Source organism: Brassica napus, chromosome C8 (genome assembly GCF_020379485.1).
Source record: "Brassica napus cultivar Da-Ae chromosome C8, Da-Ae, whole genome shotgun sequence".
NCBI lineage: Eukaryota > Viridiplantae > Streptophyta > Magnoliopsida > Brassicales > Brassicaceae > Brassica > Brassica napus.
This window is the reverse complement of record NC_063451.1, coordinates 28,114,407-28,129,724: the sequence shown is the minus strand read 5'-3', so window position 1 is coordinate 28,129,724 and position 15,318 is coordinate 28,114,407. Positions and strand designations below refer to the sequence as shown.

Here is a 15,318-nt window from a genome sequence, read left to right as displayed (position 1 = left end):
AGAAACAGCCTCAAAGTAGAATGGAAATGAAGTTTAACTTACTGCAAATAGAAAACATTTAAAACCAGAAGCAAAGCTTGGTGGAAACGACTATACATGAAGGATGTATGTACAGTCTTACTGCTACAACACTAGTCCAATAATAACATACAATGATTTAACTGCAAACATGGTAAAACAGGAGGAACTGGTTTTGACTGGGTAAGTGCTCTTAGGCAGCGGCTTGCATTACCTTTAGGCCAAAGCCATTCGCTTCCTTGCTTCAAAGGCCTAGAGTTCAAAAAATGCAACCAGTTTAATAATATCCATATGTCACTACAAGAAAACAGCAAGGATACTGAGGGAAAAAATCGTCGAAATTTCGTCGGAATAACGTTATTCCGACGACATACCGACGAAACAAGTCCTCGGAAATAATTTCTCGAAATTTCTTCTTTCCTCGGAAATCCCTCGGAATTTTCCGACGGAATTCTGAGGAAACAAATTTCCGAGGAAATTCCGAGGATCACTAGTTTGTCGGAAATCTCCTCGGAATATACCGAGGGAGAACTTCGTCGGGATATTTCCTCGGAAGTTCATCGACCGATGCGTTTTTGGACATATATCCATCGATCGATCTGTTTATAAAAAAACGTTCGGAATATACCGAGGGACATCTTCCTCGGAAACATGTCCCTCGGTATATTCCGAGGAAAGGTGTCCCTCGGTATATTCCGAGGAAGATGTCCCTCGGTATATTCCGAACGTTTTTTCATAAACAGATCTATCGATGGATATATGTCCAAAAACGCATCGGTCGATCGAGTAAAAAATATAATTAATTTCCTCGGAATGTAAAAAATATTAATTTTTTTAAAAAAATAAAATTTTTGAAATTTAAATTCGAAAATATAAAATTAAAATTAAAATTGAAATCATATTAATTAATATTCAAAGTTTCACAAATAAAAATAAAGCATTCCGAGTTTTTGGAAAAAAAAAAACTACGGGTCTGGCACGTCCGGGAACACCTCGTTCGGGTACATCCTCTGCATCATCTCCATCATTTGTTGGTTCAGCCTCCTTTGTGCCTCATAGCCCGCCTGTTGAGCCGCCATCTGGATCTCCAACAAAGATATGCGATCATCCTTGTCCTTCAACTGAGCCGTAAGTACTTCTGGATCAACAAAGGGCGGTGGTGCAGAAGAAGGAGGAACCGACCGGGTGCGACGACCCAAACCGACCAAACGTCCCTTCTTCTTTGGAACCGACTGAATAGAAAATAGCCAAATTTACAAATTTAAACCAAGAAATAAATGAATTGAACTTTAAAAAAAAAGAACTTACGGATTCAACGATTTCGTTGATTCGAAACCGGGACAAGTTGGCCAAAGCCGTCGAAGCGTCATCCTCGGTTTGAAGGTGAGACACTTCGTCTACCACCTGAGTTTGGACCAGGTCGACCACGTCCCTCACAAGACCGTCATCAATCTGGCCGGTCTTCTTGTTGGTATACGCCCTCCTCATTAGGGCGAGATCATCAACCGGCTTGCCATCATTTTCTTCCGCCTTGAAAAAAAACATAAATTAAAGAAACATTAGAAATTAGAAGAAATGCACAATAAATTAAAATTCTGAAACTCAAATAATTGAAGAAAAAGCGGCTGAACTTACCATGCGATCTCCCAGAGTGGCAATAGATTGAGCACCCAAGTTATGCTTGTAGATGCCCTTCCCTTTACGGTCGCTCCTACGGTTGGTGGAGTTGGTGGAAGAAGTTTCTTTCGTCTCTTCCTTATCCCAATGCGCACACAACTCCTTCCAGACCGTGTCATTCATCGACTTTGAGACCTTTTAATAAAAAAAAAAAATAGTTTAATAAATTAAAAAATAGTTTAATAAATTAAAAAATTGTTTAATATTATTAAATCGAACCTTATTGATTTCCCACTTCTTCTTCCACTCGTGGATCTGCTTCCCATAATTATTCATAACTTTATGGACGAAGTGGTGATAGATAAAGAGCGTCTCATCGGAATTCCAGTTGAACTCTTGCTGAAAAAAAAACACAATTAGTAGAAAATTTATATTAAAGATTAAAAATATAAGTAAAAAATTAGAATACTTACCGCAAACTGACGAAACCACAGAACCTGCTTGTCGGTAGGGAAGTGAGTGAAAGTCGGATGTCCCCTGTCGAGGGCCGAGTACATCATACGGTTGATCCATGCGCTGATCCCGTTCCCGGATCGGTTGAACCTAATAAAAAGAACAAACGGTTAATAATGAATCCAAATTTAAAGAAAAAAAAATGTTTAATTACCATGTTTGACCCCGTCCATGTGGATACGGAGTGAGATACGGAAGATGGTCACGACCGGGCTATTGAACCAACTCCGCAACATTCATCACTCCCGGAGGAGCAGGAACGGATGCAGCAGCGGGAGCGAGAGGAGCAAGAGCGGGTGCAGCAGAGGGAGATGTATGGTTGGAGCTGTGGAGCGAAGGGAAATCCTGAAAAAGGCTGGAATCCCGAGACTGGCTCCCCGTACCACCACGACCACGACGCTGTCGAGGCCGGATCTGATCATCATGAGATCTGTAAATTAAAAAAATATATTTAATAAATACAGAAATATATAAATTAATTTTTTTTTAAAAAAAATCCCAAATAATTTAATCACAAAAAAAGATTTATAGATATTAAAAATATTTAGTAAATATATAAAAATAGTTCTAATAAACAAAAAATAGTTTTAATAAATAAAAAATAGTTTAATAATTACAAAAAATAGTTTTAATAATATATATATATATTAAAAATATTTTTAAATCCCAAATAATAGTTTTTAATCACAAAAAAAGTTTTATAGATATTAAAAAATGTTTTGTAAAATCCAAAAAATCGAATTTATATACAAAAAAGATTTTGTAAAATCCAAAAAATTGAATTTATATAGAAAAATGGTTTTGTAAAATACAAAAATCGATTTTATAAACAAAAATCGATTTTATAAATACAAAAAAAAATAAAAAAATTATAAAAAAATTCTAAATCAATTCAACAAAACAAATTATTCAACCAAATCACAATCCTAAACCTATTATACAACCAAATCACAATCCTAACCAATCACCCGAACAAAAATCTATCAAAACTACACAAAAACCTAACAAATAGAACCTAAGAGAATGGGAAAGGGTCCTTACATGATTTGTGTAAGAGAAGGGGGAGATCGCCGGAGATATCGTCGGATCTCAGGGGGAAATCGCCGGAGAGAAGAGAGGAGTCGCGCAGAGGAAGAAGAAAGAAATGGGGAAGAAGAAGGGGCTCGTGGTTATAAAACCTAGGGTCCGACGGACATTATCCGTCAGAATTCCGTCGGAAATCTAATTTCAATTTTCGCGAAATATTTGCCCGGTAAAATGAAAATATTCCGAGGACATTCCGACGGATAGTAAAATATCCGTCGGAATTTCCTCGGAATATTCCGAGGAAATACCGAGGAACTAGTGTTTGGGGTTTCAAAACATCAATTTTTTTTTGCCGTATTTCATTTCTTATACAATTGTAATGGATACCATTGAGGATTCTTTGTATAGATGAGCATAAACCATGAAATAACAAATTTCAAAACTAATTGAAAGTATTCCCTTTACCGTTCATTAAAAGGTATAAGTGTTTCTCTTATGTTGTGGGCTTTCGTTCATACAATCGGAAAAGTGTTAATTATACGGTAAGGAACAAATTTTTGACTTCATAATGAACGTAAGACACTTAATAAGGGTTATATAGGTGTTATTCAAACCGCAAAACGTTGTTTTCGGTTTAAAAATCCTCTTTCCTCGGAATTTCCTCGGATTATTCCGAGGGAATTCCGAGGAAACCCTTTTCTTCCTCGGAATTCCGTCGGAATATTCCGAGGAAATTCCGAGGAACTAGTGTTTGGGGTTTCAATACGTCAATTTTTTTTCCTAAACGGATCGATCGATGTATATATATCCAAAAACGCATCGATCGATCACTAAGATGGACCAAAGCGTAACAATGTGATCGATCGATTAGATTATCCCATCGATCGATCGAGAATCTCAAGCGTTCCTCGGAATGTCCTCGGAAAATCTCGTACGTTTTTTTATAAACGGATCGATCGATGTATATATATCCAAAAACGCATCGATCGATCACTAAGATGGACCAAAGCGTAACAATGTGATCGATCGATTAGATTATCCCATCGATTGATCGAACAAAATCTCAAGCGTTCCTCGGAATGTCCTCGGAAAATCTCGTACGTTTTTTTATAAACGGATCGATCGATGCGTATTTGTACAAAAACGCATCGATCGATGCGTGTGCGGGAAACAGAATTATAAGGCAAAACCCGAACTTTTTGGATCAAAACCTCAGAACTCTCATCCCCTCCGATTTGAACAATTTTGGGCTCTATTCCCCTTGATTTTTCGAGCTCTACCTGATTCCTACACTCGTTTTCACCCTAAGACAGGTATACTCCGCGAATCTCCACATTCTCAAATCGTGTTCTTGAGCAATTTTTTGGGTTTTGTGAATTTCTTATTTCCGTGTTGATTCCTTGATCAAATATGCATGAAACAGATGTTTAAACATGGAATAGAACACAATTGTCTGTGATCAACGAGTTTGGAACAGGATTTGAGATGATTTAGGGATTGAGAATTTTTTTCAATTTGTTTTTTTTTATCACAACTCGCTTGTTTTTTATCAAAAGATATACTGCATACTCACTTGTTTCAAACATTCTATTTTGTAGAGAATGAAGCGCATGAAAACATCAGCAAAGAAGAACACACAAGAAGAGGGTTCGTCTCAGTGAGAGAAGCAAAGGCCAAAGAAGTGGGATAAGTCTGATACCACCCACTACAACAACATGAAGAAGGTAGCCGTTCCGGCTACACAACTAGCATGTCCTGAGACGATGACAATATTGGGAATCAAATCAGACATTGAAGGGCTGTTCCAGAACATGGGTCTAGGCCAACTATGCAACCTCAACGAACCCACTTATCCAGAGTTGGTACGCCAGTTCATAGCATCCGCATACGTCAGCCATCCCGATGATAGCCATCAGGAAGGTTTTCTGGCATTCGTAGTGCAGAAAGTATACTTTGAGGTATTTTTCACAGACCTCTGCGGACTATTTGGATTGAGTGCAGGGGAAAGGACATCTTGTCTTTATTGTACTTCAGAGCTGTTGAACTTCTGGGAAACGATTGGCACAGGGGTTTATAGATCTTCTCTGGCAAATGAGTCACTTATCTGGAGCCCAGTACTGAGATATGCCACACGCCTCATTGGCTCATTGCTATACGGGACAACCACAGCCGCATCAGTCACGCAATGGGAGTTGTGCCTCCTGTACCAAGGTGTGAGGCATTTGCTACCGGCATTTGGAAACTCTACATTCCCACCTGCTACTGCCTTCAACATGGGAGCGGTGCTGGCCGCAAACTTAGCAGGATACAAGGGGAAAGTAACCAAATCCAAGAGCAGTGCATGTGGATTTGGTGCAGTGATTACTCGGATCCTTACACATGTGGGTGTAGACTGCGAGAACCATCAGGTAGCACTGGACAGATCGAACAACATTGCTTGGAACTACCTGGATGTCATTTCTCTAGTAAGTAAGGAGTTCATAGCTGGTCCCCACTCGAGGATCGATCGGGATGGTCCTTACGTCTACGTATTCCAGGACCGAGCGAAGAAAACACTCTACTGCCACCTGCCTCAGATCGGCCTGACTGCTCTACTTTCAGAGGCTGCAGTTGAGTTCCTACCCCCTGCTACCGCACTAGTAGACAAGCCATCCTTCTTCACGCCAAAATATCAGACCAAAGGCAAGGTCGTGGATGATGAAGAAGGAGAAGATGAGGCTGCACAAGCCATTCCAGATGATTCACAACCCCATCAGCTACTCCCATCAGACTCCAGCTAGTACAAGCTGCAAGAGCTTCCACCGAACGCCACTTCGCGCCAGCAACAACATTGGAGAGATCAGAGCATAAAGACAAACAACGACATGCTACACAAGATCTGGGCTGCCATTTCACGTATCAGGCCGTGTCGTTGCCAAAAGGATGATGTAGTTCATCGGGACAACTCTCCATCCAGCTCTGGTTCGGGTTCGAGTGGTACACACAGGGTAAGAAAGAGGTCCAAGAGACCCAAAGATGCAGGAACATCTGGAGCAGTAGACGAGGAGTAGGAGCTATGTTTTTTTTCGGTTAATTTTGAACTTAGTTTTGAACTTAGTTTTTTTTTTTTTTTTCTTAATTATGAGTTTGTATTTCTTTTACATGGTTTCTTCGTTTTATTTGGTTGTGTTTTGAGTAGTTTTTAATTCGTATTCAGCTTTGCCTTGCTAGATAAACCAAATAACTAATATCCGAGGAAAGAGGTTATATCAAGTGTTCCTCGGAATTTCCTCGGTATTTCTTAAAAAAAAAAAAAAAAAAATCAATGGTAGTCTGTTTCCGAGTCATCATCACCAGATAAATCTGAATCTGGATCTTGGTGAAACTCTCCAATCACTGGTTCATCCTCTACGTGAACGACGGCTTCCTCTCCGAAGTCGGTTAAATCGACTACAAGGCCAACTCCAGCTAAATCTTCTGCTGCACTTAAGTTGCCGGATGTGCTTGGTTGTAGTGGGTCTTCCAGCTCAGAACTTCCCTGAACTCGGCCTCTCGGGTTGAGTCTTGTAACAGTAACCCATGGATCATCTCTGTTCCTTACCCGGGGGTACTTGATATAACAAACCTGTAACATTTAGAAAAATTATAAATTAATACACATGATGATGAATCATTCTGAATAATTAACATTTAATTACCTGATCGGCCTGAGAAGCAAGAATGAAAGGATCATAATATTGCAGCTTTCGCCTCGAATTTACTGATTTAACACCAAATGCATCTGTTCTCACACCTCGATCTGGAGTGTTGTCGTGCCAATCACAATAGAAAACAGTACAGCGCAATCCAACCATGCCCAAATACTTGATTTCCAAAATCTCATGTATGTGTCCGTAGTATACATCATCTCCTGATGCAGAACAAACGCCAGCATCATAAGTCGTACTCGAACGTCTCCTCTTCTGAGTTGTGAATGCATATCCTCGAGTACAAAATCTCGGATATGACTTCACAACAAAGTTTGGTCCAACGACCATCTCACGTATCCAATCGTCAAATGTTTCACCTCTGGCCAAACCAGCAGACACCTATTAATAGCACATATTATATGTTATATCAATAAATGTGAATTAGTATAAATATGTGATAAAATATATTTTAATTTGTTTAAAGCACTCACATAAGTAAACATCCATCCAGTAAATTCTCTCTGCTTCATTTCTTCTAGTTCGTCCTCTGTGGCGTATCTATACTCGAACCGCTTTTCTGCCATGAAAATCCTGTATATGATGACAATAATGTAATTAATTAAGATTAAATTTCAACTTGTTAAAATAAAAATTTGTAAGCTAATTTATTTACCTCTCATATTGAAGAACGTCTTCGCAGTTGGTGAGCAAATATGTTTGCAAATGACTGCGCTCCTGCTCAGTAAGTCGACGGTCCTTTGGTTTTCCGCTAAGTCGTCCAACGTCTGTGAAAATGTCTGGAACCGTAACATGATATGTTGCCCGTTCGCCTCTATCATCATGCCGAGCAGGTCTTTAGTTTTTGGTCTGAACTTCTGCTGGAAAGTAGTACTCGGCAAAGTTTGAAGTTTCTTCATTGATCATCTGTGCGACTATAGAACCTTCCACCCTACTTAAATTTTTCACCATCTTCTTCAAATGGAACATATACCGCTCATACAGATACATCCATCTATACTGCACAGGACCACCAAGTTCCAATTCTCTTGCCAGGTGAATAACAAGATGCTCCATAACATCAAAAAATGAGGGAGAAATATCTTCTCAAGGTTGCACTGAATCACGGCTATGTTAGTTTTCAAATTTTCAATACCTTCAAGAGTCACTGATCTCGTGCATAAATCGCGGAAGAAACCACTTATCCCTGCAATTGCTTCATGAACATTTCGTGCTAATAGTTCCTTGAAGGCGAACGGAAGGAGGCGCTGCATCATTACATGGCAATCGTGGCTTTTCAAGCCAGTAAACTTTCCTTCCTTTCTGTCGATACAGTTACGCAAATTTGATGCGTAACCGTCTGGAAATTCCACATCGTTTGAAATCCAATCAAAGAACGCATCTTTTCCCTCTGCATCAAGTCGGTATATGGGAAAAGGAGCCCTACCATTCTCATCAACATGAAGTTCTGAACGAGCACATATATCGACTAAATCCAGTCTTGACTTCAAATTATCCTTTGTTTTACCTTGAACATTAAGGATCGTGTTCATGAGATTGTCAAAAAAGTTCTTCTCAATATGCATGACATCTAAATTATGCCTTAGCAGATGATCCTCCCAGTATGGCAGATCCCAGAAAATATTTTTTTTGTGCCAGTTATGTAGTTCTCCAACAGCATCTACCGGAAAACGCTCATGTCCACCGACGTCTGGCGTCCTTTCTGCACCAAAATCTCTTAGTTGTATCTTCAAATCTTTCCCACAAATTTCCGGAGGTGGACTGTCAAACACCCTCTTGTTCTTCGTAAACAAATTCCTACTCCTACGATATGGATGATCAGGTGGTAGGAATCTCCTGTGACAGTCAAACCAACACGTTTTCCTTCCGTGTTTTAGTTGGAAAGCATCAGTGTTATCTTGACAATATGGACATGATAGCCTTCCATGCGTTGTCCATCCAGACAACATACCATATGCTGGAAAATCACTTATTGTCCACATTAGTACTGCCCGCATTTGAAAGTTTTCTTTACACGAAACATCGTATGTTTCAGCACCTTGAGCCCATAGTTGTTGCAACTCATATATTAGTGGCTGAAGAAACACATCAAGTGATCTCTTAGGATGCTCTGGTCCGGGAACGAGAATCGAGAGAAACAAAAACTCTCGTCGCAAGCACAAGTTTGGGGGTAGGTTGTATGGTGTAAGAATGACGGGCCATAGAGAATACTGTCTTCCACTCTTGCCAAACGGACTGAAACCATCAGTACATAATCCAAGGTAGACATTTCTTCTCTCATACGCAAAGTCGGGATACTTTGATTGGAAATGCTTCCACGCTTTTGCATCTGAAGGATGTCTGATCTCACCATCTGTTGAGTGCTCCGCATGCCATCTCATTGGTTGCGCTGTGCGTTCAGACAGATACAACCTCTGCAACCTTTCCGTCAAAGGTAAATACCACATCCTTTTATATGGCACTGGAACTCTTCCACTCGTATCTTTATAACGAGGCTTTCCACAAAATTTGCATGTAACCCGCTGTTCATCCGCCCTCCAATAAATCATGCAGTTGTCGCTGCATACATCTATTACCTGATACGATAAACCAAGACCAGCTACGAGTTTCTGAACCTCGTAGTATGAACCAGGAGCTACATTATCCTCGGGTAGAATACCTTTTACAAAATCAGCAATCGCATCCACACAGTCTTCAGCCAAATTATAATCTGTTTTAATGCCCATCAATCTTGTAGCAGATGATAAAGCTGAATGACCATCTCTGCAACCTTCGTACAATGGTTGCTTTCCAGCATCCAACATATCATAAAATCTCCTAGCTTGTGCATTGGGTAAATCTTTCCCTCTAAAATGATCATTTACCATCTGCTCAGTACCTACACCATAATCTACATCCGTTCTAATTGGTTCTTCTAATCTAACCGCTGGCTGAGGTTCGCTAGTACTACCATGTTCATAATCAGTTTCCCCATGATGATACCAAATTTTGTAACTTTGTGTAAACCCACTCAAATATAGGTGAGTCCAAACATCCCACTCTTTAATAACCTTTCTATTTTTACAATTAGAGCAAGGACATCTTAACATACCTGTTTTTGCTTCCGGTTGTCGGTGAACTAACCCCATGAATTCGGTTATACCTCGTTGGTATTCTTCCGTAAGCAATCTCGTGTTCGGATCCAAATGAGGTCGATCGATCCAAGAACGAAAATAATTTGAAGAAGACATATTTTTTATGAATCAAATTCGTGTGTAAATAGAGTAAGAGGGAGGATGAAAATATGGAGTGAATGAAGAGGAAGAGGAGTGCTTGTATTTATAGTTTAAATCCTACCGGCAGACCGAGGAAATTCTGATGGAATTCCGACGGAATTCCGACGCCAACGGCTAGTTCGTCGGAATTTCCTCAGAATTTAGTAAAATCCCCCAACGGCTCTCCAACGGCTATAATATTTCCTCGGAATTCATCGGTTTTTCCGAGGAACACATATTTCCTCGGAATATTCCGACGGACTGATATTTCCTCGGAATTCCGTCGGTAAATTCCGAGGAAATTCCTCGGGATATTCCAAAGATTTAATTTTCCGTCGGAATGTCCGTCAGAATATCGCTGTTTTGTTGTAGTGTGTCTTTTCAACGATAGAAACAAGTCATGAAAAAGGACACATAAAAAAAAGGAAAAAGGAGGACCTGGTTTTGCCAGTTTGTGAAGCCTGTGAAAAGACCTAGCAGAAAATTTTGCACAAGGGCACCAGCTTGTATTCCAATCCAAAGGCCAACACCTTCTAGATTAAACCAGAAGGCTAAAGTTGCTGCAAAGGGTATCCCACATAGATAAAAAGATCCTAAATTGATGTAAGCCCCTATGTGTTGCCATCCGCATCCCCTTGCAATACCTGCTAAACCATTTAAAGACGCTTCAGTGTGGAGGAACTGAGTATAAATAAAATCTGATAATAATTTGTATCTGAATTTGAGAAAGAGGACCTGCGAGAACCGCTTGTAAACCGTCCAGTATGATAGAAATAGAGAGCAACGGAGCCATCTTTGCAACATAGTCGACGGTTCTCTCATCACTGCTGAAAACATAGCCGAAAACACTCCTTCCTACTAGTAAAGACATACTCACTACCAGTGATTCCATAACAGCAAGAAACGTTGCCGTGTATACCACGATGTGTGCTGCTCTAGAGTTACCAGCACCTAACTCGTTAGAGATTCTTGTGCTGCACAAGAAAAAACATCCGCTTAGTGACATGAAAATCAAGTAAATGCTTCAGCTCTCCTGATCTGCATAGTTAATACAGTGCCGGTCCTGGGCAAAGCAAATGAAACATTTGTTTCAAACCCCCCCAAATTTTTTGAAGAAATTTTAGATTTCAAATCTGTTAAAAAAAATACCTTTTTTTAAATCTGTACTAAATGGCCTACAGCTCCCAAAATTTATTAATGACTAAAGTTTAACCTTGCTGCAGCCGCGATGGCAATTGGTATTGCAGAGACTGTCGCAATTGTTTGAAGACTGCAAGATTGAATATTATTATGATTGGCTGTGACATGAAAATGAAATGTAGATGTAAGGGGAAGCTACCAGCTAGAGAGCACAGAAGTCTCCAGCTCCGGGTTGGGTAAGAGACCAGATAGTAATATTATGAGTTCAAATGACCACCACTCTAGGCTGCAGCAACCCATAAAAGATGTTTAAAAAAAAAATATGCAGTCAGTAGAAAAGTTGAAAACCACATAGAAAAATGGAAGTACCAAACCATAGCGGCAGAAGGAAGAGCATATCTGAAGAACTCTCCAACACCGTTGAATATCTCCATGGAAAGAGGCGCACGTGTCTCAGAACAAGCGGAGGAGAAGCACATGATACATCCAAGAATAATGGCACATAGCCAGTTTGACAAACCCATAGCCACGGCTCCTCCAAGAAAACCAAGCCCTGACTTGTAAACCAAAAGCCAGCATAGAGGAGCGTGGAAACAGAACACAAGCGTAGACGTAATGAGGAGGGGTGTGATCTTGCTCTGGTTTTGGAAGTAGCGAGTGAGAGGCTGTGTAACGGCGTAAGAGAAGAGTCCAGGGATGAGCCAGGCAGCATATCTACCGGCTTCATGTGCAATAGCTTGGTCTTGGCCGAGGAAGACAAGAAGCTTTTCAATGTTGAACCATATGATGGAGAAAGGGATACATACTAATGTAAGACAGAACATTGCTGTGTATGTCTGAACACCTAGTTTCCGGTATAACTTAGCTCCATAAGCTTGACCGCTCAGAGTATCTAAGGCACATGACAATCCTATCTAGCATCACAGGCAAAAAAAGAAGAAGTAACAATCAAGTAACTGAGGTAAGTGTATAAATATAGAGAAAGAATGAAAAATATATTTTAGCAAAAAAAAAAGAATGAAAAATATACGATGAAGCTGTAGCCAGTGACGTTGCAGAAGGAGGAAGCTAAGCAGGCGCTGGCGAGAGCTAGGTTTCCAAGGTGACCAACCATCACCATTGAGATGATCTGTAACGTGAACTGAGCGATGACCACAGCTGCCATAGGAGCGGCGAAGTAGAAAAGCCGTTTGAGTTCTTCTGTGAATGATCCGTTTCGAAGATCCATGCAGGTCACTTTATCAACTCTGTCTACCGGCAGCAGCAAGCTGCTCTCCGCGTCCGACATGGAGAGAGACTTGTGTTAAGACGTTAATTAGATTTGTGTTATTTTGTGCTGATGATGTTTGTTGTGACTTGCCTGCATGTCTCCATGTAGTTGTAGTGGGCTTAGATCCCAACATTGTATCTGCTTCGATTATTTTCAAACTACAGTTCTTTGTCTGTTGTTTTCTGTCGTCGTTGCAGGTGATATAAGTTTGTCATGTTGTGGGTGGTTAAGAATGAGTTATATTATTTCCATGTGACATCAAATGATCAGCTGATTCATATTCATATATCATTAGCTTTTTGCGTATATATTTCTCAGAGCCGGTCCTGACATTATACAGGCTAGAAGCAAAATAAAAAAAATTTGGCCACTTTATTGTTAAAGAAAAAAATTGAAATTATAACATTAACTACTAGGATTCGAACCTAGCTTAAGCGGGAGGAGAATTGTTTCAGGGAAATGAACCACTAGGCTAGCGATACTTTTACTGACTTTGCGGCCGATATTTTACTTATTTAAATGTGGCCGGAAGCATGGGCTTCATCTGCTTGGCCCAAGGGCCGGCTCTGATATTTCTGTATATCAAGACATCGATCTGTTTGGCTCAAAATTCGTTTTACTACGTTTCACCAACGTTGTTTTACCTTTTACCTTCCACACTCGTGTTGCTTCTTACTAACTTTTATGTTGATTGGATTATATATGTTTCATTGTAATCTTCTTGGTTTTGTCGTGGTCTTCTTGGAAAGAATATAAGAACAGGTCCATCAGTGGATCTTAAGCATGGGATCTTTAGAAAAAAACATTAAAAATAAATGAAAAAGGCTAATTAAGCTTGGGACCGCCTCTAATTATGGCATTTTAAGAGAGGGTAAGGATCCCTTACGTGGAAGCGTGGTATTGGACCGTAATTTTTTGTGTCTCTCTCTTCGACGGGGTTTCGACGAAACCAAAGCTTGTCCTCTCTTTTGAACTGTCCGACTTCTCTCTCACTCCATCTTCTCTCTCGACGTCGCCAGCTTCTCTTTCCCTTCGTCGCCGGCTTCTCTTTCCCTCCGCCGTGTGTCTGACTAGGTTTTATGTCTCGATCGGTCCTCCTTCTCTGTCTCGCTCTGTCCCATTGTGTTCTCCGTGAAGCAGTGATCTCTTCAGTCCCAATTCCTCGACGAAGCTGATCTTCCGCCAGCTCTTCCAGAAGGAGTCCTCCCCTTTTACGGATTTTCTCCTCGCCGTCTCTCATCTGTAAGTGTATATATTTTGCATGTAAAATATATATTGCGATTTGTTTTTTTCTGAAATTGTTGTGATCTCACTGTTTTCTCGGCAAAGGTGGGATCGTTATGAGAGTTTTTTTACGATTTTGTGTGTGTTTGATCCTTGTTTAGATCAGAGTAATGGTTTAGAATCTTTTGTCGGTTTGATCCATGTTTGATTGTTTTCTCGCAAACATGACACATGATTCATGACATTGATGTATGTGAACAGTATTGAACTAGTTTTACCTCTAATTGGAATGTGGTTCTCTCGGATCACAGTAAAATTGACACACATTTTGCTCTGTTCTTGTGTGTGTTTCATTCGATATAGTTTTCTCTAAATTGACATACATTTTGCTCTGTTCTTAATGGTTCTAATCTCACTTTTAAATATTTTGTTCTCTGATAGGTTTTAAACACAGTAGCGAGAACTTCTCTGCTTGATGGTCCTCTCAAGCAACTCAACAAAGGTTCGTGTGGTCCTTCGCTTAGTTAGTGTATTTAATTTTTGAACATTTAGTTTAGCCTTTGCTTAATCTTGGTTCTTTTTTTGTGGAAGGAGGCTCTCGTATAGCGCTATTTACAGTGAAACGAGATGCCAATAACCACAGCAGAGACAACAACGATGAGGTAATGTGGCATAACTTTACTTAGTTTTTAGGTTTAGTTTGCTTGAGTTGGTTGCACCGGTTTAATGTAGGTTCAATGGAATGATAGATTTGATGGAGTTGTAATTCAAGTCTGATAGATTTGAGTTGCTTTTAATGCTTTGTTAGATAGGTTTGTAATTTAATGGAATTAAGTCTGATGGTGTTTGTTAGTTGGGTTGATGTGATTAACGTTTGGTGGTTGTGGTAGTAAAGGGACTTTAATTCCCTTTTCAAATCTATCTAACTTGTTTCACCAAGTTAAATCCTTAATAAAAGCTGTCTAACTTGGTTCAACAAGTTAATTCCTTCTTCTTTGTATCTCCTTCTTCTTCGTATTCCTTCTCCTTTGTATCTCCTGCTTCTTGCTATGGATCCTCTTAGCCTAGATTGTAGCTTTCAAAATCTCTTAAACAACCAACACCGAAACACCTCCTTCTCCTTTGTGTCTGCTCAAATCCCTAGTGTAGAACTCTCTGCCTCGGATAAAGAGGTTGAGGCTGTGTCTGACCACAAAGAGAGGCGCAAATGGTCTCCAACAGAGGATGTTGTGCTGATAAGCGCATGGCTGAACACCTCCAAAGATGCAGTGGTCGGGAATGAGCAGAAAGCAATGGCCTTTTGGAAACGCATTGCTGCATACTTTGGTGCGAGTCCTAAGATGGCTGGTATGCAGAAGAGAGAGGGAATGCACTGTAAACAGAGGTGGGCCAAGATTAACGAGGGGGTATGTAAGTTCGTTGGATGTTATGAAGCGGCAACAAAACAGAGATCGAGTGGACAGAACGAGGATGACGTTTTGAAGATGGCTGTATGTAAGTTCGTTGGATGTATCATTCTACATAATATGATCGTAGAAGATGAACGAGATGGGTACACACAGTTTGATGT

At 40.1% G+C, this 15,318-nt stretch overlaps 1 protein-coding gene across 1 annotated transcript; it reads right to left on the bottom strand.

Annotated features, from left to right (window-relative positions):
• Positions 1 to 134: 134 nt before the first annotated feature.
• LOC106362839 (protein DETOXIFICATION 12-like) lies at positions 135 to 12,159 on the bottom strand. Its single transcript, XM_048766408.1, has 6 exons — positions 11,624 to 12,159; positions 11,454 to 11,540; positions 11,328 to 11,384; positions 10,850 to 11,088; positions 10,553 to 10,758; positions 135 to 270 (listed from the first exon to the last, which is right to left on the bottom strand). Exons 1-6 carry the CDS (start codon positions 12,076 to 12,078, stop codon positions 235 to 237), a joined length of 1,080 nt encoding a protein of 359 aa, XP_048622365.1. The 5' UTR covers positions 12,079 to 12,159; the 3' UTR covers positions 135 to 234.
• Positions 12,160 to 15,318: the final 3,159 nt, after the last annotated feature.